Raw genomic sequence first — 26,866 nt, forward strand, 5'->3', positions numbered from 1 at the left:
CACGTGCTCTGGGGAGGATGGTCATAGAACAGGACAGCTTGTGGAGGCATCGGCATTCGAAGGGAGCCGTCAGATGACAAACACACCGGCCTTTGGGAAGCGTTTACCAGGCACCTGCTGGTGTGCTTAGCCCTGGGCCAAGGTGACGGGGAAAGAACATTCTAGAAACATGGCCTTTTCCTTCTGGGAACATACCATCTATTTGGAGAAGCCAGGAAGATTTCAGCTGTCAATCTGAGGGCCACCGAGGGGTGTGCACCAAATGCGTGGCACTTGGTGCTGACCCTAAGTCCAGGAGTGATTCAGGGTGGACGTTAGTGACTTCTTAGCCCTTAAAGAATAGCAGGAAGTTGGTTAGTAAACTACGTTCTAAATATAGTAGCTGCTAACGGTTACTGGGTTGCTTTTGGGGGTAAGCAAAATGATCTGGAATGAGATAGTGGTGATGGATATGCAACTTTGCAGACACACTAAAAAACACACACACACTGAATTGTGCACTTTAAAAGGGTGGAATTTATGATATGTGGATATCTCAAAGCTGTTCTTTCTTTAAGTACTCTACCAACTCTACACAGTAAAATTATAGTAAATTTTGTTGTATGTCCAGAGAATCGGGCTTAGTGGAATAGACAAAAGGGGTGGGGCAGACTAGCACCCTTGGGGAGGAAACATACACCCATTTTACAGATGAGGAAATGAAGAGTGAGATATTCCGTGGCTTGCTCCAGAAGCCACAGAGCTGTAACTGAGGAGGCTGGGACTTTATCTCTGGCCCTGTGGCCCCAGTGCTCAGATGTTTCCATACCAGCAGCCTGGTGCCTAGAGAAAAACAGATCCAGCCATCCTATATAATAAAGAGCTAATATGCTAATTAGACAGGATGGTGGAATGACCTTCCTGAACGACCAGTGGGCAGGGCCGCGAGGCAGGGCTGAGCCCCTTGCAACAAAGATGGCGGGTTAATTTGCATACACAGGTGCTGAGCAGCCGGGGATGGGGCGGGACGCTTGCGTCATTGCCATGGTGACAACACAGGCGTTCCGCACCATCCCAGTAGCTCTGGGCCTCTGGGCAGCGTGGGAAGGCAGAAAGGCTGCTCCGGCCAGAGCGAAGGCGGTGCCGGCAGCCAGGGGAACGAAGGCCCATTCTTGCACGGATCTCCATTCCTGCATCAGGCCTCTAGTATGATAATAATACATGACAACTAGGATACAGAGGATTTCTCTGTGCAGGATGCCCTGCCCTTTCTCTTACTGATCTTAAGCACCTTGTGAGGAACGGTATGAGTGAGTGTGCAGCTGCAGAGGTGGGTGCCTCAGGGGAAAAGGGACCTAGCGATAGGAGACCAAGTCTGTTTTCCCAGGCTGTATTCTCTTTTCAGGTATTCAGGGTGTTCCCCGTTTGGGGCTCTGCCTCTCCCTGGATTCTTACATGCATCCTATTCACGCAGTGCAAACCGGATGTCTCGGTGAAATGTGGGGTCCAAGGCTCAGAATGAAGTGTTCCGCCGTTAAATGAGTAAATGTTGGCTTATTTTCTCCTCCGCAGAAGTAGATGCTTATTTCTACTGTAAAGCACATGTCTAGATTAAAGCCACTCACATCCTTATCTCCCCCGTGGTGACTAAGAGAGCTTTTGATGTCATTCTCAGCTTACTCATGTACATAATGGGTCAAATTCCCATCCTGTTGGACAGGATGGAAACCTGACTCAGGATCTGTCAATGCGGCTGCATTGGGGTTATTTTCCCGGGGAGGCTGTCTTCCCCTGCAGACAGCGGAATCACAGCACCCTGGGAAACAGCCTGTGGAGGAATCTCGAGGCATTAACCTAACCACTGAGATCAAAACAAAAGTTGCGTTGGCTGCTTCCCCCAGAGCCCAGAGCCAGGCAGTCCCCACGGTCTGGCCGCATTCAGGGAGTGCAAACAAAATCATATCTTCCAGGAGGAAGAAGGAACAGGGAATGAATGAAATGGAAATCTTTCCCAAGCAGCAGACGTCCTCTTTCTCAACTCGGGACAGTTTTGTCAGCTTTAAAGGAGTTTAAAGAACACTTTTTAAAAAAGTGAATGCTTAAAGATTATTACAACCATCCAGTCCTCAGCGTCTGCTCTGTAAGGCTTTTGTGATGCCTGAAGGAGGTATTACCTCTAACACACTGAGACCCAGGCCTGTCGTACAGGGAGGGCTCCCTGAACAGGACTCGGGGTGGTGGTTGTGATGGTGGTGCAGAGGTCTATACACTTTCAAATATCCAGATGCGTCCAAATGTGGGGCTGTGGGGACAGAGGTTGGCCATGATTAATGCAATCCAGGTTGCAGCCAAGTTATTGTGTTTTGTTTTTATTGATTTCAGAGAGGAAGGGAGAGGGGGAGAAAGATAGAAACATCAACGATGAGAGAGCATCATTGATTGGCTGCCTCCTGCACCCCCCACACTGGGGATTGAGCCCGCAACCAGGGCAGGTGCCCTGACCAGAAATTGAACCGTGACCTCCTGGTTCATGGGTTGATGCTCAACCACTGAGCCACACCGGCAAGGCTGCAGCCAGGTTTTGACAGCATGTGCCAACCTCCTGTGGAGCTGGCTTATGAAGGTGGCAGCAGGCTCAGCCTCCCCCGGCCCCGACCTGCCAGGGCTCTGCTGGCCCACAAGCTGGTTGCATGGACAGGGTGCTCCTCTCTGCAGGAGGCTGGTGCCTGTGCAGAGGCCCCTGGGAATACAGAAGGAGCAGGAGTGGCGTCACGGGAAGGGCCAGCCGACCTGAGTCACATTTCTGTTCTGCCTCTAACTGTGTGGCTTTGAACAGAATAGGTATTCTCTCCTGCTCATGTTTTGTTGGTTGTATTTTTTAAAAACTGAACCACATCTGCAAAGTCCTTTTGGCTATACAAGTGAACCCATGCAGAGGTTCTGGGAGCTGGTGTGTGGACATCTTTAGGGAGGGGGCTGTTGCAAGGATCAGGTGAGCTAGTGCATGTGAAATACCTCGCACAGTTCCCAGCACATAGTAACAACTCAACAAATGTTTACTCTCGTCCTTAGAATCCCTGGCAATCCCCTTTGCTTGGGTACCTCCAGGACAGAGCTGGGGATGACCTCGGCTGTAATGCCCACAATGCCGCACTCTGGCTGGACCAGTTTCCCTGGCTGGCTGGGCTGGAGGCTGCCACTCATCGGGGCCCTGAAAGGAAGCCCGTCTGCAGAGATGGTTTTGTCTGAATGATGCTCCTTCCAGCAGCGCTAGGTTGGCCAGGTTCTGCCTCTTTTCTAAGCCTCCGCTTTCTTATTTGTAAACTGGGGTCAAGGGGAGGAGCTGGACTCTGGGGTTCTCATTTCCACTGAAAAGCTAGGAATTGCAATCACTGATTACAGGTGAATCAAAAAATGTGAATGGTGCCCTGGCCGGTCCTCAAACTTTTTAAACAGGAGGCCAGTTCACTGTCCCTCAGACCGTTGGAGGGCCGGACTATAGTTTAAAAAAAACAACTATGAACAAATTCCTATGCGCACTGCGGGCCCGGGACGAGTTGACTGCTAAGCAGGACAGGCAGTTTGAGGACCCCTGGGTTAGAGTGTCAGCCTGCGGACCAAAGGGTCTCGGGTTTGATTCCCAGTCAAGGGCATGTATCTGGATGTGGGTTTGATCCCTATCCTGGGTGGGACATGTGTGGAAGGAAGGCAACCAGTCTATGTGTCTCTCTCACCTCGATGTTGTCTCTCTCTCCCTTCCCTTCTCCTTCTCCTTCCTCCCCCCACCCCTCCCTTCTACTCTCTCTGAAAAGCAATGGGAAAAATATCCTCAGGAGAGGATTACCACACAAAAAATGTGCATGTTGGTGTTAAGGTGTGTTTACGGGCTTCTTGGGGGAGACTGCCATTGCAAAATGACAGCAGCAGAAACAGCTCTCACCCTCTCCAGCCACCCGTGAGCCACACGGCTCCTCACTGTGGCTGCTTCTGGCCCAGGTAGCCATGCAGTGACGTGTCCGGGGGCTGGCATCGGGCACTTTCTGCAAGGAGAGGCTCTGCAGACAAGTGAGGATCTGAGCTCAGGCTTCCAAGCTTAAGGCGGGGCCTGAATTGTTCTATTTCGAAGACTACGTTATTCATGGATCCAGGAGAGAAGAGAAAAAAGTGGGAAGGGGAAGAAGCCTACTATGTGTCAGACACATGCCAGCTGATGTCTTTATATCACTGGATCCCCACCCCTTGGCCCTGTGCAGGGGAGCAGTTCATCTCTGTTTTTCAAATGAGCTAAGGGAGCCTGAGAAAAATGGAGTCATTTGCCTGACGCCTCGCAGCTGGGGAAGTGGCACGAGGCGAGGGAAAGTGCATGAATACTTCAAATACAAAACGGAGCTGCGTGGCTGTAACAGCAGGCCCCGCCCCACCTGAACGTCAGGATTTCTGTCTGTGATGCCCACGACACAGGCCACTCGGTTGGCCCCTGGAAGGTCTTCCCTCTTTCCCTAATGGTCGGAAACCCAAGGCCACAGTTCATTCTATTTCAGCGTTTTCCCTTTCACCCCAAGTTTTCACAGACATCATCTCCGCCTGTCCTGCCTCTTCCTTTCAGCCCTCGGTCTTCTCATCTCAAACTCCCCGTTTTCTAAGTCATTTCCGACCGAGAGAGGAGCAATGGGTGGTCACATGCAGATTGAGATGTCGGCATCCCCAGTGACCCTTCTTCCCCTCAGAGTTCACCCCCCTCCCGACCTGGACCACTGCCTGTGGCCCCGTCCTCCCGGGTGATCTTTCTGGAACTATTTCAGGGGTTTGTGTTCTGAGTCATTTTTAAAATTGCAAGCACCCTGTCTTGGGAGAATCCCTGGGTGCTCGTCAGGGTTATCCAGGGAGGAGATGGGGGAAGCATGGGAGGAGATGACGCCATTTAACGTGGCCTGTGGTGAGTAGTGGCTTGTGCCTCTAACGAGATGTGTCTGTGTTTCTTTGGCGACCCCTAAACTTCTCCATCAGGACAGCTGGATGTGATTTCAGAGAGGAAGGGAGAGGGAGGAGAGATGGGAACATCAATGAGCTCATCGACTGCCTCCTGCACGCCCCACACTGGGGATCGAGCCAGCAACCTGGGCATGTGCTCTTGACTGGGAATCAAACCGTGACCTCCTGGTTCATAGGTTGACGCTCAACCACTGAGCCACGCCGGCTGTGGAAAAAAATCAATCCCTTTAATTGCAAAATGTGGTCCCCAAGGAGGAGGAACAGAGCAGGCACCTCCAAGCAGGTGCAGTGTCAGATTCAGCGCCTCTGAGAGTCCTGGGGACCGTGAAGTTAAGCCTGGAATCAAGAGCACCTCTCATTTCTGACCCAGCAGAGGCCACAGTGAAAATCAAGGCCCTGAGGGTGGAGAAAAGAAATACACAAACACCACAGAATATCTCTTCTATGAGGAAGGCTGTGCTAATTGGGCCGCCCCCCTCAACATCCAATAGTGAAAAGTGAAAGCTCTACCATCAGATGGCCAGGGTCACTAATGGTGACCTTGGGCAAGTTAGTCTCTTGGAGCGTCCATTTCTTCATTGAAAAAGCGGGGACACCACAGTCAAAACTCACGGGGCGGATTCACGGAACAAAGCCCGTGGAGCGCTCGGTACAGTGTTCAGCGAGGAATAAACACCAGTAACTGTGAGACGACCTCGTCATCAGCTGCTATTTAATAATCATCTGTGTCCTGACACAAAGCACCCAGCTCAGCTGAACGAGCTGCCTCCTGCACGCCCCCTACTGGGGATCAGCCCGCAACCCCGGCATGTGCCCTGACCAGGAATAGAACCGTGACCTCCTGGTTCATGGGGTGGTGCTCAACCACTGAGCCATGCTGATGGGCAAAAATCAATTTTGAGGCTGACTCTGGAGCTGTCCATTCCCAAACGGAAATGACGTTCCCCCTCAAGCAAGTTTTTTCCTTTCCTGGGGCAGGATTCTCAGCTTTTCCGAGAGCAGCCTCCATCTTCACAAATATCTCTGAACGTGAACGAGTAGAGTATGACTTACTCCTTCACACTCCACCCACAAAACAAGGACACTAATAACCCTTACCTTCTAGGGCCGAAGTGTCAACCAAGCTGACCTGAGTGAGGGCCCTTTGTAAATTGCAGAGTCTTGCGAAGTATGAATGACTGTAATTGATCTCCGGGCAGTGCAGAAACAATACTGAAAATTAGGGATGCATATTACTGGTATTCGAAATACACTTATGCCTCTTTAAATATACAGCTATAAACTGTCAGCAGATGGGTTTGATGGCTGTGCCTTCACTCTGATTTAAATATCGGTAACCCCACTGATAGCGACTTTCTGGCAGATGCCAGCAGATGGTGGGCACAATGTTAGCTGGGGCAGCTCAGTGGTTCCACTGGGTGGGCGACATTGCCCTGAATTATCAAAGGTCTTTTGACCCTGACTTTTCTCATTTGTAAAATAGAGATGGCAATACGCACCTCACTGAGTTGTTGTGAGGAGTAAATGAGATAATGCTCACAAAGCCCTGGGCACATTACCTCCTAGAGGGGACCTGGAAACCTCCGAATGCTGCCACACCCCCTCTGATTGACAGGTGTTCTTTCTCTTGCCTTAGACCCCTCATTGACACCCCGATGAGAGTTAGAGACCGTACCCTCAGCTGGGCTCCCAGCAGCCTCACCAAGGCCCCTGCCACCAGCTCAGCAGTCCACCTCCCAGCACTTCCCTCACTCTGCTGACCTCCAGGCCTCCAAGGTCAGGCCCAGCATGGCCAAGTCTTTGTAGACTCTGTCACCTCCCCTTGGTAATTCGTGTGAGCAGCCAGAATTCCTGGTCATGCTCCTCACATGGCGAGGACCTGCCTGGATGCCAAGGATCCTACGTGATCAGCCAACTCCGTGTGGACCGTCCAGATGCGGCCACATGTACACTGCTCTGAGGAAAAACTAGAGAAATGCAAAACTGACCTCAGCACCACTACGTTTTCAGGGCCAAGGTTTTAATGCCGATCATAGTAACGGGTGGTATTTATTGAGCTCATACTGCGTGCTACGAAGAAGTGTCCAGCATTCATAAGCATGAGCTCATTGAATCTTCACAGCCACCAAAGGAGAAATGGTATACGATGACCCTTGTTTTTCTGATGAGGCCACATGGTAAGGCAGAGCAGAGGTTGGCTTTGAACCTAGTACCCATGGGCCATAGCAGAACCCCCACTGTGCAGGGTGCAGATCTCCTGGGGAGAGGTGGCTAGGAAAACTGACAGATCCCAGTGGGCTGTGCTCCAGCCTGGCTCAGCCTGCACCGTGACCTTCCTGTGTGTTAGTGTCCTGGGGCTGCCATACTAACCAACTACCCCAAACTGGTCGGCTTAAACAACAGAAATGTGTTGTCTCAGCTCTGGAGGTTGGAAGTTCGAAATCAAGGTGTCAGCAGGGTTGGTTTCCTCTGAGGTCTTCAAGGGACAATCTGAGCCTTGCTTCCTCTGGCTTGAGGTAGCCTCAGCATTCCTTGGCTTATAGATGGTATTCCTCCTGTGTCCCCATTTCCCCTTTTTAAGACAACAGTCATATTGGATTAAAGTTAACCCTAATGACTTCGTCTTAACTTGGTCATCTGCAAAGACCCTATTACCAAATAAGGTCACCTTCACAGGTACTGGGTGGGGTTAAGACTTCAACATTTTTACTGCTGCATAGTATGCCATGGTATAAATGTGATCTATTTCCCTTTGAGAGAGCATGGATGGACATGGAGAGTATTATGCTAAGCGAAATAAGCCAGTCAGAGAAAGACAAGTATCACATAATCTCACCCATATGTAGAATCTAAAGAACAAAGTAAACTGATGAACAAAATAGACCCAGAGACATAGAAACATGGAACAGATGGTTGAACTTCAGAGGGAAGACGGGGTTGGGCGGGTAGGAGGGAAGAGATTAGCCAAAGAACTTGTATGCATATATGCATAACCTCGGAGGGAAGGCCTGGGTTGGGTGCAGGCTAGAAGAAGGGACCAATGGTGGGGAGGGGAGGGAAGGACATCTGTAATACTTTCAACAATAAAGATCAATTTAAAAACACACAATTAAACGCATAACACTAGGCAAGCTCATGTCTGTATCACCATGTTAGATATGACTATGTCCCATATAAGTCTTTTTCTCACATGTTCCTTCGGGAAGTGTTCATCGAACACTTCCCACGGGCTCCATATCATACTACCTACTAGACATCCACAGAGGCACAAGGCACAGGGGCCCATGCCATGCAGCGCCGGGCTGCACCTTAGAGAACATATTCACTGGGCCCTGTCAGCACTGCAGCTACACCTTTTACCAGTAACTCCAGTGCTCCACCGGTAGGATAACTGACTGTGTAGCCTCATCATTCTGGGTCAACCTACAGAGATCACTGGAAACAAATACTAATATTTGATCAACTTTATTCGCCTGCTCACACCTCCAATCCATCCACTGCTTTGCAAAGTGGCTTGTGATTTCTTAAAGTCTGTATGTGTTTTTCCCCCCCTCGTTTCCTGGTGGGGTCTCATCATGGGCCTCCCAGACCAAGCCCCACAAGTAGGTGATGTAAGTGGGGTGCATCCCTGATCAGGTGGAAGAACTATTACCCCGTGCTCTGTTTAATTAAGCTTCACCTAATGGAAAAACTTTTTTCCTAAAAAAAAACCAGGTTTACTGGCAGCTCATCAGTTATTTAAGGCAGTTCATTTCACAGCAGGTGGGTGGGGGGAAGAAAGGGAAAAAATATGTCTCCTTTGCTTTAACTCGATGGGTCTGAGAAAAAGCGTGGCTGCCTGGAAGATGCCTAATTGCCGCCGCTGCGATGGCGTGCTTATTCTCCATTTAGTCCCTGGCTTCTTATTGAAGCGCTAATCACAGTGAGGTCTCACCTCTTGATGAATGATTTTGTAAAAACTTGATATTCCTCAGCGCAGCTAGGAATGTCTGCAAGTATAATGCCACTCCGGCTGAATGGGGAGATAACTAATGCCCTTAATTTTGCAGAGAGGGCTGTGATTTGGTACATGCAGTACACATCAGGGGAAATCAGCAGACATTAATCCCCTTCTTTGCATAGGCACCACCTCTGTTCTACCAGGAGCCACTTTTCCAGAGCTGTTTTTGCTGGGGATTTAGAGGACGCCTGGCACATGTATTTGGGCATATGTCTTGTGGCTGGGGTCAAATTTGGGTTATGCCATTTTATCTGATGTCAGAAGTTGGGGAACTGAAGTTGTCTGATTCTGGTTTCATTGGTCGACTTCACACAACTGTAAGGAGGAAGGATCATTCGTGCTCTAGTTCAAGGTCGAACATAGTAGATATGCAATACACGATTCTGTTCCTTTGCTCCCTGACCCCCGCCCCCACCCACCAAGCCTTGCAGGTGGGACAGAGGTGGTTGTTTTCATTTTATTTATCCTCACACTAGTCACACACCCAACCTAGGCCTCAGTCTGCTGCTTCTAAAAGTCCTAAGGGCTTAATGCATCCAGATGGAAAATGAATGCCTCAAGCAGAATCCATTTATGTTCATTGAGGGATACCCAAATTATGGAGACTTGGCTATGTCTGCATGGTCGGCTAACTTCCCATCTTTGCATGCGGCAGCATAGATACGAACACAAGCATTCTCTTCACCTGCATTGGCCAAAGAGTAAATGTTATAATTAAAACTATTATTTATTATTTGTGTGTGTGGTCTACCACCGGCCTACGTTTTTCTGCCACACCCATGTCCTCATTCTTGAGCAGCCCTGAGTTTTCATCATCTCAAATTCCTACAAAGAAAACTTATAGACACGTCATAGGCTTGGAAAGATGGCACAGGAGGCAACGTATCCAACAGATCTTTCTGGTTACCAGTTTCCTGGTTCTGTGCTCCCTGAACAACCTTCTCAGCTGTGTGTGGTTCTCTCCACAAGGCGGCAGTCCCAGGGACCACTCCTGACACTTTTCATGCTGTAAGGCAGGGGTGGGGAACATCCAGGCCACGTATGGCCCCCAAAATCATTTGGTGTGGCCCTGCCAAGGCATTAGGGGTGAGTTAATTAAATGTTTGACTAAATGTAGCTGGCTAATTTTTAAGTTGATAAGTTTGTATGGCCCATGAATGATGTTATAAACATCCAAATGGCCCTTGGCAGAAAAAAGGTTCCCCACCCCTGCTAGGCAGTCCAGCTGGGCATCTCAGAGAGTAACGGTCACAGTGAGGACCAGATTGGAGGGGGCGGGGGCAGGAAAAAGGCATCGGCTTGGCGTGTGGAGAGCATGGCTTCAGAGGAGAGGCGAGGCTACAGTGCCATTCTCATTCATGCGTTTCAAAATGCCCCCCCCCCGCTCCGCCCCTTCTTCCAGACCTAGGTCCTATCTCATTTCTTCCTGAACTGCCCAGGCCATCCCTGAGGATATCTTGACCTCTCTTACTGTTTATATTTATCCTTGATTTTAATGAGCTGACTTGACCTACTATGCGGCTCTTTGGCCCCTTGAGTGTGGCTCTTCCACAAAATACCATGACCTGGGCGAGTCTATTTTGAAGAAGTGGTGTTAGAAGAAGTTTAAGTTTAAAAAATGTGGCTCTCAAAAGAAATTTCAATCGTTGTACTGTTGCTATTTGGCTCTGTTGACTAATGAGTTTGCCGACCACTGTCCTAGGGAGACATCATGCATGCCTGGGGAAGGAAACATCCCGCTGGACTTGCCACACTGGGGGTCCATGAACCCATTTCAAAGTTTGATATTATTTTATTTATGTAATTTTGTAAAGAACAAACAGAAACAAGCTAGTGTCAGCTCCTTTCCGTTTGCTGTTGAGAACAGGACTGGATCTCCTTTGCAGTGCCGGCCTGGAAGGGGCCGGCGGTGTGAGCAGTGGTGGGTAACAGCCGCTTTTCCGGTCAGAGAATAACTCGGGGCCTCACCTCTGTGCCCTTGGAGGAGATATTGATTTGTGGGACCTGCCTCTCCCTCCACCTAACTCCTCCTTCCGTGAGCGACATACCTAATATTTCCCACAATGATTAGCTCATGCGATCTCCCAGAGCTGCCTCCTGTCTGGCCGGTGCCTTTCGTTAGAGGATATTTATTGTCTGGCTGCCCCCCTACAGTTCCCTGTGCTGCTCGCACTTTATTAGTCATTAGCACCTTTGGAGGCTGAGGCAGTGAAGGGCGTAGAGCAAAATGCTGTTTGGATGTGGAAAACGTTCAGAGGGAGAGGTTTGAAGAACGCAATTCATTCATTCAAGGGCTGTTGGGAAGCTTTGGGCAGGCGGGCGGACACCTGGGGAAGGCAGGGGCAGTTCGTCTCAGGAAACATGAAAGGAGCCGGTGGTGTTTGAAGTGCAGAATGTGAGACCCTTGGGTGAAATACCTGCTTTCTAAAAATTCCAGGAGCCTGTGAGTTCCTGGAGGCAAAGAGCATGTTTCGGGGAATTCACAGCATTGAACGGCTGCAGACACCCTAGTCTCCACGAAGATTTTTTAAATGGTTGCTATGTGGAACAAAATGTAGCCGAGTGCTGTGCATCCCCGGAAAGAAAAAAAACTAAAACCTTCACAGGAGAATTACAGAGAAGTTCAGTGTGAAAGGTGGAAAGGCAGGAGCTTACGAATGGGCCCTGTATGGCTTCAACCCCATTTCCGGCGCGAACTAAACATGTGAGCTAAACTGAAGGCTCTGAAGATGAAGTGCCCTTGTTTTCTTATCTGGTCAAGGGAGGCAGTAATACGAGACTCCTGCGGATGCTGAGGGACAGAGGTTATGAAGAATGTCTGTAGATCACCTAGCACAGCGCCTGTGGCATAGTAGGTCCTCGGGTACCTGCCCACATGGCCTGGGCTGTGTCAGGCGCAGGCTGGATGGAGAATGAGAGGTTTGCAGAGATGGCCTCCTGGCACGTGCCGGGTCAGGAAAGCCCATGCCATCTTGTGTGACTACGCCTGGCAGCTTGGCCCGCCCTCCCCAGGGCTGCTCCATTCTCATCCCATGTCAAGGACAATGGAGACCCCGGTGGCCTCTGCAGAGGGACTTCTGCCTCCTTATTGATTCTGAGCCCTGATATATTCTCACAGCTTTCCTTTGGAATCAGCCACGCCCCCTTCTCCCCAGCAAACCCCCGCCCCCAAGGAGCGACCCCGAGGGCAGCTTCTTCACAGATCAACACTACAGAACCCTTTTGCGTCCCTGGACCACCAAAAGGAAGTCCATGTACATGAAAGGAGCTCATTTGCAGCATCTGGCAGATCCAAGTCCCTATCAGAGAGAAGGAGTGAAATCGCATCTCCTTTCTGTTACAGTAACAGGTCCTTTACATTTATCTACAACCTACACCACTAAAGGTTAAAAGGTAGAATCTGAAAATGTACCCAGAGAAATGTAAGTTGCCACTGCTGTTGGCATGACATCATCCCTCTCCTGGCCTGGGCAGCCCGCAGGATGCTTTTACAGAGGGCTTCTCAATTCATGACCTCATCAGACCCTCACATTAACTGAGAGCCCGGGAGGCCGGGCGCTTTTCGCCCTTTTTCGCCTAAGAAAAAACAGACTCAGAGAAGGGTGGTGAGTTATCAGTTGTCAGTGGCCCCACAGTCTCCTGAGCTGGGGCCTGCTCCCTAACCCGGGGATTAAGGGCACTGAGGCAGGAATTTACTAACCCACCACTGGGCTGAGGCAGCAAGTCTGTGAGTATCAAGATCTCAGGAGTGGCTTCTTTTCTCTTTATTGTTATCATTTTTAACGCCACTGAACTGCTTTTTAAAGCACCATTTAGCTGAATCTGTTTGCTGTGGGGTGAGGGACTGGTCGGCTTAGCCATCCCCAACCGTTATAGCCCCGTATCCCTTAATGTTTCAGGACACACTGCTGCCTACCATTGGTGAGCCACGCACCTGCTCCAGCCTCATTTCACACACAGGGAAAGGGACCTAGCTTATGGGACATGGTGCAGTGAGTGCAGAGCAGTTCTTGCCTGGTGCAGGGTTCCTCCCACTCCTTCCTTCATGGGACAGACGTCCTAGGCTTCCACTGAGGGTGTTGCAGTGCCTGACACCAACATGACTCACAGGACTGTTTCCGGGGATGGAAATGACTGTTGGACACTTGGAATGGGACTAGCGCATTGAGGAAGTACACTTTCCGTCTTATTTCATTTCAGTTCATTTACGTTTAAAAAGCCGCCTGCATCCAGGTTGCTACCATATTGGGTAGCGGGGCTCCAGACCAGTGGTTCTCAAGCTCCAATGTGGAACCGCCTGGGGAATTTCAAAAATACTGATTCCTGGTTTCCATTGATTTTAACTGGTTTAGGGTAAAGCCTGGGCAATGGGGTTTCTCAGCTCCCCGGTTAATTCTAATGTGCAGTCAAGCTCTAGAGACACTGGTCTGGATGTTAAGCTACAGGAGTGACAGAGGCCACATCAGCTGTACATATACCCGTACGCATGGCAAAGAATTCAGTGAGGAGTTAGCTGTGCTCCCACATCTTAGGGGACTTCATACAGGCTGTTCCAAAAAAGAAAGTATATATACTTTGACAGCTGATAGCTCAATTTTGAAAATGAAATGTATTTTAATAAACATTGCCTTTATAATTATTCACAGTGTGTGTATACATTTTGGGGGGACACCCTATATATCCTGGGGAAGAGGAAGTGTCCTTATTAAATTATTTAAAAGGACAATGTGCCTGGCCAGTCGGCATTGACCAATGCACTGAGAGGTCGTCACCAGTTCGATTTCAAGTCAGGGCACATACCTGGATTGGGGCTCAATCCGAAGTGGGGGACATGCAGGAGGCAGCTGATCGATGTTTCTCTCTCATTAGTGTTTCTCCCTCTCTCTCTCTAAAATCATTAAAACATACTTAAAAGGACAATGTGATCCAAAGGAGTGGACCTGCTCATTTCTACCTGGGGAAGGAGAAGGAGAGAGGGTCCCGTTATGGCAATGCTTCCGGTCATGAATGATAAATAAGGCGTATTTTTTCCATTTGTTGCAATAGATGTTTCTGCCAGGCAAGTCAAAACTCATGTCTGTCACTCACTCACAAGGGGGTTAACCTGGGACTATGGAAATTCTAAGTAAGTGAACCATATTATCTGAGACCCACCAAGACCCTGATGCAGCCTTCGGAAGTCCCGCCTGTCGGACGCGGGGCGCACGTATCAGCAGGTCCGCGCACATGGACAGGCACTTACTAGTGCGATGTCGCCCATTGTTTTTCTGTTATGCTTGTCTTTTTAAAAAATCCCATTCCTTTGGATAAATGACATTAATACCTCTGAAAAGAAACAATTGGGCTTCAAAGATTGGGTGATTTGAAACCACAATGAGATCATTATGAAGCTCTTGTTAGGGTGTTCTTTTTAAAATAAGGGGGGTGCACTCTGGTATATGAGAGATACAAATAAAAAAGGTCATTTAAAAAGGGGGCAGGGCCTGGTTGACTAGCACAGTGAGGCGCTTTGGGTAGATGCAGTAGGAAGAGGCCTCCAGAGCAGCCCCGCCCTGGTCCCCCGGACTCTGCTGGAAAGCTAGCCTCCACTCATCGGAAGCTGCTAGCCTTCCTGCATTCCTCAAGCTGTTTGTGGGTGAGGAAGCTGGGCCAATGCGTGTGGACCATGCTGGGTGGGGGTTGTGAGTCCACACACATCGGTCCAGCTTCTTTAGAGTAAAGCCTGGAATTCTTTTATTTATTTATTTATTTATTTATTTATTTATTTATTTATTATTACTTTTTGGTTACCCAAGGATAATTTTGAGGCTATTTTTTCATTGATTTTTAGAGAGAGACAGAGAAAAACATCTATGAGCGAGTGACACATGGATTGATTGCCTCCTGCATGCACCCCATCCAGGGCCGGGGAACCTGCAACCAAGGTATACTTGCCCTTGACCAGAATTGAACTTGGGACCCTTCAATCCACAGACTCTCTATCCACTGAGAAAAACTGGCTAGGACTGGACTTGTCAGAATTCTAAAGGCACTCAGCAGTGGGGAGTAGAGGAACTTTCTGCCCTCGCTTCAGTAATTATTTCAAAAAAACAAAACAAAACAAAATAAAAAGCATATCAAACCCTTGTCGTATGAAGGCCAGGTTGGCATAATGCCCCCTCTTATTGTTTATTCTTTAAAAAACAGACTTTGTGCCCTCACCGGTTTGGCTCAGTGGATAGAGCGTCGGCCTGCAGACTCAAGGGTCCCAGGTTCCATTCCGGTCAAGGGCATGTACCTTGGTTGCGGGCACATCCCCAGTAGGGAGTGTGCAGGAGGCAGCTGATCGATGTTTCTCTCTCATCGATGTTTCTAACTCTCTATCCCTCTCCCTTCCTCTCTGTAAAAAAATCATTAAAATATATTTTTTAAAAAAACACAGACTTTGTGGAAAGTGGTTCTTGGCAGGATTGCAGATTAGTTTCCCTCTTCCAGTCTCCTCCCTGACAGTGTGTGCGTGTGTGTGTGTGTGTGTGTGTGTGTGTGTGTGTGTGTGATTTTAGAGAGGAAGGGAGAGGGAGAGAGAGAAACAACAATGATGAGAATCACTGATTGGCTGTCTCCTGCATGCCCCCTACTGGGGATCGAGCCCACAACCCAGGCATGTGCCCTTGACTATACACTCTCCTCTCAGAGATGCTCTAGAATCTTCTACTCTTATCTGTCCTATACGGCAGCCTCTGGCCCCCTGTGGCTCTTGAAATGTGGCTGGTCCACACTGAGATGTACCGGAAGTTTAAAATGCACATCAGCTTTTGAAGACTTAAGACAAAGTATCTCCGTGATTCATACATTGGTTACATATGGAAATGATGCAATTTGGAGCACAATGGACCAAATATAAAATGTATATATATGTTTATGGATTTTCTATAGTTATAAAACTTTAAATAATGTGGCATCTAGATAATTTAAAATTATACTAGTGACACATTATACTTCTTTTTTCTTTAATTTTTATTTATTGATTTGGGAGAGAGAGAAAAACATCAATTTGTTGTTCCACTTATTTATGCTTTCATTGGTTGTTGATTCTTGTATGTGCCCTGACCAGGGATGGAACCCACAACGGTAGTGTATCAAGATGATGCTAATAAACTGAGTAGATGCTCTAATCAACTGAGTACCCAGCCAGGGCCATTGTATTATATTTCTATTGAATGACAGTGGTCTATTTTATCTCATTTCCCTCAAATATTTGTATCATTATATTCAGCAGTTCCTGTTACAGTATTATTTCATGTATCTCCTCTTAATGGACAATCTCCTGGAGTCTTTGGGAAGGCTTGTACTTTATTACATGTTATATGTTGTATTGCATATTATATGTATACTAGGGGCCCAATGCATGAATTTGTGCACCTTGAAAGGAACTGTGGGCCGCGAGGCTGCGGTGGGCATAGGAGCGGGTCTCGGCCCTTCCTCCGTGCCTCCGCCCAGCCCCTCCTGCCGCAGCCCCCTGTCCTGTCTGTCGGCAGCTCCGCTCCCACTGTCACTGCTTCCTCACGCTGACAGCGCTGGCCCTGCTCACACCCACTGACGGTGCGGAGTGATTGGGGCTGGCGCCAACAGTGGGTGCAAGTGGGGCTGGGGCGCACGAGAGCAAAGAATTTTCAGTAACCACTAGAGGCTAGCCCTGATGACAGCAACCGGCGCCCCACCTTGTTCTGGCGCCCCCGCTTACCTGCTCCACCATCCCCCTGCAACCGACGCCTGCCATGTTCTGCACATGCCCCCTGGTGGTCAGCACACATCATAGTGACCGGTTGTGCGGTGTTTGGTCTATTTGCATATTAGGGTTTTTTATATATAGATTGTATGTTATATTAGTGTACTCAAGGCATTTGGTATGTACTTTGTATTCTTATTGAAGGAGCAAAACTCCTGAGTTATCCTCTTGATCACCTACTGTATGCAAGGTCATGTCAAGGACTATACAAAGTTCTCTCCTTGCATCAACTCCTTTCATCTTAGCACTCCTTCTTTAAGATCGGTCATGGTGGTGGTTACCTTTTCACATGGCAGCCTGGACTCAGGAGTTGAGTCATGACCCTAGTGGGCAATACATCTTGAACTCTAAACCTCTAAGTCCATCTGACACCCGAGCCCATGCTCTCAGCCATTTTGTCAGAGCCGCCATTTCTCATGTCAGTTTCTCCCGCGTACCTCTGACAGCTAGGCCTGCATCATCTGCTAGAGTCCTTAATGGATGGCCGCTGTCCAGCAGAGAAAGTCCCGATTCCTAGTGCTGGGTTCCAGACCTGGCACATCAGCAGGGCCCTGCACTGCCGGGATGCATGGGACACCATTGCTGTTATACGATGTCAGTGGGGCTTCCTTGGTGTTGCCCTGCCAGCTGTGACCCAAATCTTCTACATCAGGAGAAAACCTTCATCCAGGGACAGTCGCTCTGTGTCAGCACAGACTCTCAGGCTCCTGCAGACACGGAAGACCCTTCCTACGCTGTTGCCAGCCTCCTCTCTTACAGAAGGAGACACTTAGTCCCAGTGAAAGACTTCATCTTTTTTTGTGAAGTTACATAACAGTTCAGTGGCAGAACCCTTGCAAGAATGCAAGTGTCTTGACTTCCGTTGTCACTATCTCCCAGTTGTCTCAGGATTCCTTGGACATTCATAGACGAAAAGGACATTTTCTTCATCTGAACAAATGGTCCCCACAGCTACAGCACTTCCCCCTTGACCAAAAGAACGATGTAACTTCTTCATCTGATGATTGCGGTTTACTAGTTTTTCTGTTTGATGATAAAAGGTAGCACTCAAGTTATGTCTCTAACAGGAAGCTGACAGGAAGGAGGCTTATGGGCCTTCGACGCACAGGACATTGCAAATGACATAGAAATTCAGGAACAGGACGTTAGTGGGCGGGGCCCTATGGCGACAGCAGCTGAAGGGCATCCTTGGTTACGAAGGTCTTCAGAGAGCAGGCCATGCTCCCTGCTGTTCACATGGCCCAGGGGCAAAGGCTATGTTTGTTTCTGTCTGGTTTCTGACGGGCTTGCTCATAACTTCAATTTCACTGAAATGTTGGCTGTAGGGTGTAACTTTGTGTCCACTCCATTCCCCCAGGCACCTCATCACCTTCCCCCATTAACTGGCAAATGCTTCGTAGTTTCTTCTATTTGAGGTCTCAAGCAAATCTGGCTCACCCAGCTTATGCTTTTGGGCCAGGTTACACAGGTTGGAACAATCAGTGGTCGATGTAAGGTTTGGCCATCAGTGGACTAGATATTGGAGACTGTGAGCATCACTGTTTCCCTGGGAAAGGCTGGAGTGAGCAAGTACTGGAAAACTGGAGTGACATGGTGCAGATTCGATTCCCGAGATATGGCCACTGATTCCTCTGTGGTCCTGTATGTGGTCCTGCTGGCATCGACTGCATCATGCCGTCATTCATCTGCTTACACAGGTGTCTCACCATTGCTTGAGTAGAGTCTACACATCAGAGATTCATGATGGCTGTGTATCCCCAAGATCCAACCCAGGCCTGCACTGTGGAAATTTATTGCTGAATGAAGAGGCAGGTGAAAAAAAGAATGCCTTATGGATATTTACTGCTCTGAGACAAAGGGAAATCTACATCTAGGCTTTGATACCACACATGACGATTCATTAGGTTGAGCATCTGTTGATCATTGCCATTTTTGCCCTAATCCTCCCTCAGGTATTTTAGCTCATGGAAAAGAAAAACTGGAGATAAAATATATCTTTCCACACATTCATAGAGTGCTTATTCACAGTCTGTGATGATACTGCTAACTACATTGCTTCCCGTATGTGTTGGTATATGTTATTCATCTTAATGATTAAAATTCAAAAATATTAATGAGAGAAAAAATACTACTTTAGGGATTGAATAAAAGCACAGATAAGTTCTTCATTTCACACTCTGTACTTAACCATCTTATCCTTTGAAGATGATTTAATGACTTGAAGAGTTAAATAATCACTGACTGATTCTATACATTTGGGGTCTGCAGACTTAAGTGGGATTCCTATGATCTGTGTGGCCAGGAGAGCCCGAGAATGACATTCCCAGCTTAACAGACGGTATCGAGTACCAGATACAGTGTTGGACCTGACGTGGTCTTTGGGTACCAATCATGCAGTCTCTTCCGACTGAAGAGGAGGAGCATGGCCTCCCAGAGTTTGGGAGCCAGGTGAAGCCAAAGCGTGGGCTTTGCAGCCACATACACTTGAGTTTGAATTGCATCCTTTTCAGGGATTCAGGGTGTATCTCTGAGTGATTTACTTAACCACTCAGAGCCTCAGTTTCCCCCTAGATAAAATATGGGTGATATTTACATAAAGTTGAGGTGGAAGTACAACAAAATAGTGTGTACCAAGCCCTGAGTAGACTGCGCAGCACTAGAAAAATCAAGCATCTGGTCAAGGATAGTCCTTATTATGCTTACTATCATTACTCCATTTTAAGCAATAGAACCAGGATTGGACCCAGATCTGCCCAGTGCCAGGCTGTGAGCAAACTTGGCATCTCCCATGCTGACCTCCCGTGGTTCCCTACTTCTCCAGAGGCAGAGAATCAGACTTACATTGGAGCAGTTTCCAGATTTCCACCCGCTCACAGAGAACGTCCTGGTCATGGATAAGGGACCCATGTTTGCTGCGAACTTTAACATCTGGAGTTGGTATTAGAATGCGCAACCACATACGCAGTGACCCTTTTGCCGTCTCTGCTGTGTATTTGGCACCTGAGCAAGAGTGATTATTACCCTGAGCTTATGCTTTGTTCCCAGTGTAGAAATCAGAGAATAAGAAATGGGATTCAGGAGGTCTTTTCATACTTCCTCTCCCATTCTCTGTGATTTCCACAGACATAGCATAATTCCTATGATTTGATTTGAAAGGAGAGACCCCGCTCAGTGCTGAGTGATGAGAAATGAATGGGGAATAAAATATGCTTGCACTAATTTGCATAATAGAGTCCCATTGGTTACAAAGCTGTGTTTGTTGAAGTGGAGACCAGCAAGGGGATTCTGCACACACAGAATGGAGTTTTGAGTTCTGGTGTGGGCCCCGGTAATATCCTTAGTGTAATGATAACATGTCTTAAACTGTAAATTACCTCCCTGGAAATGAAAAGAAAGGGTCAGCCTGTCTGATCCTTCCAGCTCTGTGGCGGGGGAGGAAGCTGAAAAACCCAGGCCGCTTGCTTTCTGCTAAGCGCCGCTGTCTTTCTTTCTCTCCCCGGTAACAATTTCCAGCAGGAGTCCAAATATACTTAAACACCCATATATGTCATTTTCTTTTACGGAGACAAAGCAGGCGCCCCAAGAGAGTTTTATGCTCAAGGCGCAGTCGCTTATGACGGGCGATCTGCTCTTGAGATAGAAAGGCGAGCCTTCCACTTAGAGCTGGTGGTTTTGCAAATCCATTTTCCCGTCATGTTATTACTCCCGTGACTTTCAACAACATTTATTTTTCCTCCCAAGCAATATGCTCCAATCATAAAATAAAGTCGCTATATGTTTCAGTGCAACCCCACTGCGTGGGCTTCCTGGCATACTGTTAGAAAGTGCTTTAATGGAAGGACTGTGCAAGAACCGCCTTGGGGGTCTTTAATAAAACTAGTAGGAACACTGATATATTTTCCTAATTGTTACCAATGTCACGGTCTTCTTAGGGGATGGGGGGGGGGGCAGTCTCCTATTCATTTTCATGCGTGATCCCTGCAAACTCTACCACTGAATACATTGGCCAGACCTCTGGAGTTTAGAAGCATTTCTAAAAAATTAAGTATGTCTCCCTGAACACATCATTTAAAACCTATATATTTAGAAATTCTGAAAGGAGTCTAAAAATAAATAGCAAAGATTAACTTTTGTTGAATGGTGCTGTTTAAGGACCTGCACTATGTTGTGATGGACTGATGTGAGCTATAAAATAATTTATCTTCCTAGCTCTGGTTTGGTTTTAACAGATCAGTCACAGGATTATTCCTGTCCTCTCACCCCTGCCCCATGGCTGGTGCCAACAAAACTTAAGTTACTTTTGTCATAAGACTATCGGGATGTGTGTCTATATTGGATTTGCAGGTTTCTCTTAGAGAGCCTTTCTTACAATAGGATTATAAGGGATAAGAATGCAGGTTGTGGAACCAACCATCCAGGGCTCAGATCCCAGCTCCTCTACCTGCTGGCTCTATAACCACAGGCAAGATACCAAATCTCACCATGCCTCCGACTACTTCCCTGTACAACGGAGACAGCAGTAGTACTACAGTGTAGGGTTATTGTAAAAATCTAATGACTCAGCTCACTGAAAGCACTTAGAAGAGTATTAGGCAGATAATAATTAGCAAATGTTATTATTTTCATCATAGTCATATTTTTAATAGACATCAAGCCTAATATTGGTTTACTTTAGATTGCTTCTAGGTCACTGTTTTTATCACAGTGTCCATAGCATTTCCTTGTGAACTTTAAACACATGGCAAGAGTTGGTATTGATCACTTGTTGAGAATACAGACTCCAGAGCCCGATGTCCTGGGTTCTAATTCTAGCTCTGCTACTTATCAGAAGCATAACCTTGCACAAGTTGCTTCATTTATCTGGGCCTCCGTTTCCTCATCCTTAAGAATATTCTCAGTACCTATTCATAAGTTTGTTATAGAAATTATACAACAATGTAATGGCCATAAAAAGCTTTTGCTAAGTAAAATTTCCTTCTGAAATTGAAGAAATTAAAAACATCACGTCTTAAAGTTAATCTCATACAGACCTGAGATTGATCATTAAATAACTTTATATAGCACATAGTCACATAAGCACTTACAAATAATGGGTCCAATGAATTACTTTTAAAAGCAAGTTGGTATGGCTGGTATTTCCAACAGAAAAAAAGTAGACAATTCCATCTTTTCAACAAAGGGCTTATTATTTATTGGTCGTATGGAAGCTTTTAAGTTCATTAGGATCAAGCTAGAATTTTTTTTTTTAAAGGAAAAGAAAAAAGTTGTCATCTAGTAGCAACACTTTTAGTGTCAGAAATAATTGTGCTTTACAGCAAAATGGCAGCCAGAAGAAAGAGGTGCAGAAATATCAACTTTAATTAAACCCCTTCTTTCCAATACACTTCGCAGTTTATATGCGAGAATAATTTATCACCATGTGGATGAACACTTAATACTTGGCATGGTGTAAAATGGGCAGGGATCTTGCTGCACCATATGTTATTCCCTTTCTGTTTCTTTTTGAGACTCTATGGTGGCAATGTCAAGTTTGAACTTGAAGTATGTGGTTCAAGTCATACTTCATCCTTCTATGAGTGGCCTGCTTCGAAGAGCTCATTCACTGGAGATATACCTCGAATAAAATAGGATCCCAGCCACTAAGATGCATTGTGGGTTAAGAGACACCAAAACCAAAACACCATCTTATTGCTTCCCCTTTCACTAGGTTAGGTCAGACCGAGTGCGAGAGAGGGAGCAAGAGGGGGCAGAGTTTTCAAGCAAAGGAGGTGAGATGATGTAAGATCACATGACCACCGGTGGCATTGTCACCAAGGAGGGGGAGGTGGTGAAGTGTCTAGAACCATGTGTCCCAATGACTCAGTTGTAACTGGTAACATGAGAGTGTCCCCTGGAACTGAGTCTCAGCCAGGTGTATGGAGCACGTAGAAGAAGTACCCCAAAAGCTCTCACCAGAGCTCCAACCATGACTTTGAAACTGGAAGCCACTTGGAGAAAATGGCAGCCAATGGCTTCTAGAGAGAATGAGGCAGAGCCACCACAAGGGGAGCTGATGAGGTCTCCTGCAAAGCTAGTGGCAGATTCTGGGCCATACCTCCAGCTTCCAGACATAACCCAAGGATCTTCCTGTTGCTTTGCATTGCCTCATTTTAGGGTCTAATCCCTCCGGGTGTCTCTATATGCTCTTTCCACACAGTCCATTTGGCTTGCAAGGAATAGCCTTTATTAGGAAATGCCTGTGTCTGAGGGTGAAACTTAAATGATGACACTGCCTTTTTAATCTCTCTCTTCCACACATCCCAAAGTGTCTGTCTACAATAAATATTAAAGTTGCTGTACCTCAAAAAGAGACTAATGTAATAGATCACAGAGAGGTATTGGGGGCAGCAATGGACACCAGAAATTAACTGCACTTCTGGGCCTCCCCAGATACCAGGTTGCCATATTAGAAAGGAAGCAGAAAGGCTCAAGTAGATGAAGTTAAAGGCCATCGGAAGGAAAGGGGTTCTGCACCCTCAAGTTAGAATTCTACCCATTCCCTTATTTTCTAGACAACTAAAGGCAGAGGCTGTGGTATGTCCATGTGACTCATTCCTCAACTCCTCTCTTAGACAGAGCACCTCTCCACCCTCTTCAGGGCACCTTCATCTGCAAGTTAAGCACAGCTCCTTCTTTTTCTGAGTGTGACACACAGTCTAGGAAGAGAGGAAGAGACCCAGTGTGTGCCCAGTTCCCATTCTGTGTCCAGCCCTATGTGTGTGCAGAAATTCTTGTCGTGTCTACTTTCAGATGCAAGCGTGGAGGCTCAGAGTGCTGGGTTGGCATGCCTAACGTTACCTAGATTGTAAGATATATAAATGGTATTTCAATCCAGTTGATCTGATCTCCAAATCTAGCTTTATGCCACTATGCCAAGACTCATACTCCCTCCTTCCTGTTCCCCTCATCCCCAACCACTTCATCTAAACTAGATAGCAAATAATTCGGTTTTTAGTCATACAATACTTGGGAATCTCACCAATTTCATTTAAACCTGCCAGTGCTGAAGTGTCATCCTCTATATCTATCATCCTCTATGCTCAACAATTTTCTAAGAGCCCATCACATTGGTGGTGGGGCTGGGAGAGGGGATTGTCTGGTTCCAGGAATGAGGAGTCTGATTGGGACTCCAGGGAGAGGGGATGATTGTCCAGAAGAAAGTGTGGGGTGCTAAGAGAAGGAAAACAGCAACGGAAGTTCCTTAGGGGAGAATTAAGTCTCCAGCACCAGAGAGACTCAGTCCAGTGAGGAAGCCCAGGGACCTGAGGCAGAAGTTAAGGACCAGAGAGAAGAACCAGAGTTCTGGGGAGAGACTGGAGTGACTAGAGGTCAGACACCTACAAGGGCTGTGGAACCAGCAGCAAGGGCATGTTGTTGGTTGGAAAGAGCATATATCCTTTGACACACTGCCAAGTTAAGGTATGATCTTCAGCTTCTCATGTGGATGTCTGACCAAAAGCAAATCTTGCCCATCAAATTGACACTGTAGCCTTCAATGATCCACCAGTGAGAACTGGACCCATGATTTCACTGACAGATATTTTAGTGACCATCACTGATTTCTGGATCAGTCCCGAGTGAATGACCTTATCTAGCTGGGTCCATTGTTGCCTTCCTGCTTCCTTAGTCTCCACAGATGCTGGGTGTCTTGGGGCCTGTTGTGCTTGTGACCAGCTCTCTCTGGGCTTTAGGACGTGTTGTTTCTTCTGCATGGACATCCCCTCCATTCCCTTCCTATCACAGTAACTCTCACTTCATCCTGTCCTCAAGGAAGTCTCCCTTAACTGTCCCCAGTGTCTGCCATCTCCATACTCAAGTCTCCATCAATCATAAGTTCCTCTCCTGGACTCCCATGATGCCCTAAGTTTTTCTATTATTACAAAAACCTACCCAAACACAATTATAATCGATAATAACATAAATCTGGAGTGCTTGTTGTATATCAGGCACTGTGCTGAGACTTAGGGTCATTACTCACTTAATCAGCCTTGCAGTGAGTATAAGTCTCATCCCCATTGCATAAGCAAGTAAGCTGAACTCCAAAAAGTCAGCTTATCCCAGACCCATAGCCAGTAAGTGGTCAAACGGACACCCGGACCTGAGCAGCAGCTGGATTCCACAGCACACATGTTTTCTCCTCATGTAGACATGGAGGGGTTGCTGTGTGCGTGTGTGTGTGTGTGTGTGTGTGTGTGTGTGTGTGTGTGTGTATCTCACCCACACGTTGAGAAGCTGTGATAGAGGAAGGACTATCTCTTACTCATGTCTGCCTCCTCAGTACCCAGAGTGAAGGGCTCACATGGTCCAGCCTGGGTGAAAAATGAGGGATGGGGTTGAGATGAAGTGGAGGTGAAGCCTGCAGCTAATCCGATCTTCCTCTCTGCCTGCAGAAGCCGCCTGGGGAAGCGGGAAGCCCTGACGTGATGTGCTCAGCGAGCAGAGACATTCCACTCCTGGAGAGGTCTGCGTGACACGTCCGGGAGGCCACCATCGGCCAGGCGCCGCACAGTTGGTGAAAGGGGTGACAGCCACATTCTCCTGTGCCTACCACGTAACCAAAAATGAAGGAGAACTACTGTTTACAAGCCGCCCTGGTGTGCCTGGGCATGCTGTGCCACAGCCAGGCCTTCAGCACTGAGCGGAGGAGCCACCTGCGACCCTCATTCCATGGGCACCACGAGAAGGGCAAGGAGGGGCAGGTGTTGCAGCGCTCCAAGAGAGGCTGGGTCTGGAACCAGTTCTTCGTGATTGAGGAGTACACCGGGCCGGACCCCGTGCTCGTGGGCAGGGTAAGGCTGCTGCTGTTCTGGAGTGGTTTCTCTCCCTCCACCCAATAGGAGAGTATCGCCAAGAAAACCTAGGAGGGGAGACACCAATGGTGTGACCGCCCACTCAGAACCCTAGAGCCATCCTTCCAGCCTTTCTTCATTTAATTCATAGATGTATCCATGTTGAGAACACTTCTGTTTTCCAATTAACATTATACCATAAAGGCTATGTTTTTCTTTTTTTGTCTTTTTTTGAAATATATTTTTATTGATTTCAGAGAGGAAGAGAGAAAGAGAGACAGAAACATCAATGATGAGAGAGAATCATTGATCGGCTGCCTCCTGCATGCTGCACACCTCCTACTGGGGCTAGAGTTGGCAACCTGGGCATGTGCCTTGACCAACCGGAAATCAAACCGTGACCTCCTGGTTCATAGGTCAAAGCTCAAACACTTAGCCACACCAGCCGGGCAAGGCTACGTTTTCCATTGGCTGCACAATGGTCTACTGAAGGGGAAATGGTCATTATGTACTTAGCCATTCTCCAGCTGGAGGCATTTTCCTGACCACATCCCAGCCCCAACTTGGATACCCTTCCTTGGTATCCTAACCCTCTTTACCCCTTTTAGCATCGCTTTCCTTTCTGTATTACACATGCCTGTTTAATTGCCCTTCTCCCTCCCTGGAGCCTGTGCCACTTGCCATCAGGAACAGTGTCATCCCTGGGTCCCCGGTCCCAAGGGTGGATGTGTCATAAGAGTAGGTGGGCTTCTATCCCCTCTGGCTAAGGCCTGGCAAAGCTAAGATGGCATGGCTGGGAGGCCTGGAAGTACTCAGACTGCAGGCTCAGTGTACACCCACCTAAAATGTGCAAGGGGAGGAAGAGAGTCCAAAATATGTCTGAAGGACTGACTGCTCACTATACTAACGGTAAAACATGCCACTGTCTTTCAGAGAATAGTGACATTAATAGTGTTCACATAGCTAAGAACGGAAAGCCCGCTGTGTGTGGGTGCAGAGTTTGGCAAAGGGTACACTCGGGTGGGGAGCCCGTGACTTCAGAGGGGTCTTACCTGAGCAATTAGAGAAGTTAAACCGAGGAGTAGGGCAATGGCAAAATTCAATATGAGTGGTTTTGAATTTACATGGTAACATTTGGGTTGGATGAAGGGAGCTTCTGTGGAGACCATGAAAATAACTTGTGGCCAGAAAGATGAGCAGGAGGCGGGAGGGACAAGAACAGGTAGGAGGCGCTCATTTCTGAGCCTTGTCGATCCAATGAGGTTATCTTAGCTACTCCAAACATCAGCAGAGCATTCC

General features: G+C 47.6%; 1 protein-coding gene across 1 annotated transcript in view; it reads left to right on the forward strand.

Moving 5' to 3' along the window:
- Positions 1–26,866, forward strand: part of CDH11 (cadherin 11) — a 140,103-nt gene that overhangs the window by 66,890 nt on the left and 46,347 nt on the right. Inside the window, exon 3 of the mRNA XM_080645850.1 lies at positions 25,169–25,567. Coding sequence (XP_080501976.1) covers positions 25,340–25,567 — 228 coding nt within the window. The 5' untranslated portion in view covers positions 25,169–25,339. The remainder of the gene's footprint in view (positions 1–25,168; positions 25,568–26,866) is intronic.

The sequence above is a fragment of the Plecotus auritus genome, assembly GCF_963455305.1.
Source record: "Plecotus auritus genome assembly, chromosome: 10".
NCBI lineage: Eukaryota > Metazoa > Chordata > Mammalia > Chiroptera > Vespertilionidae > Plecotus > Plecotus auritus.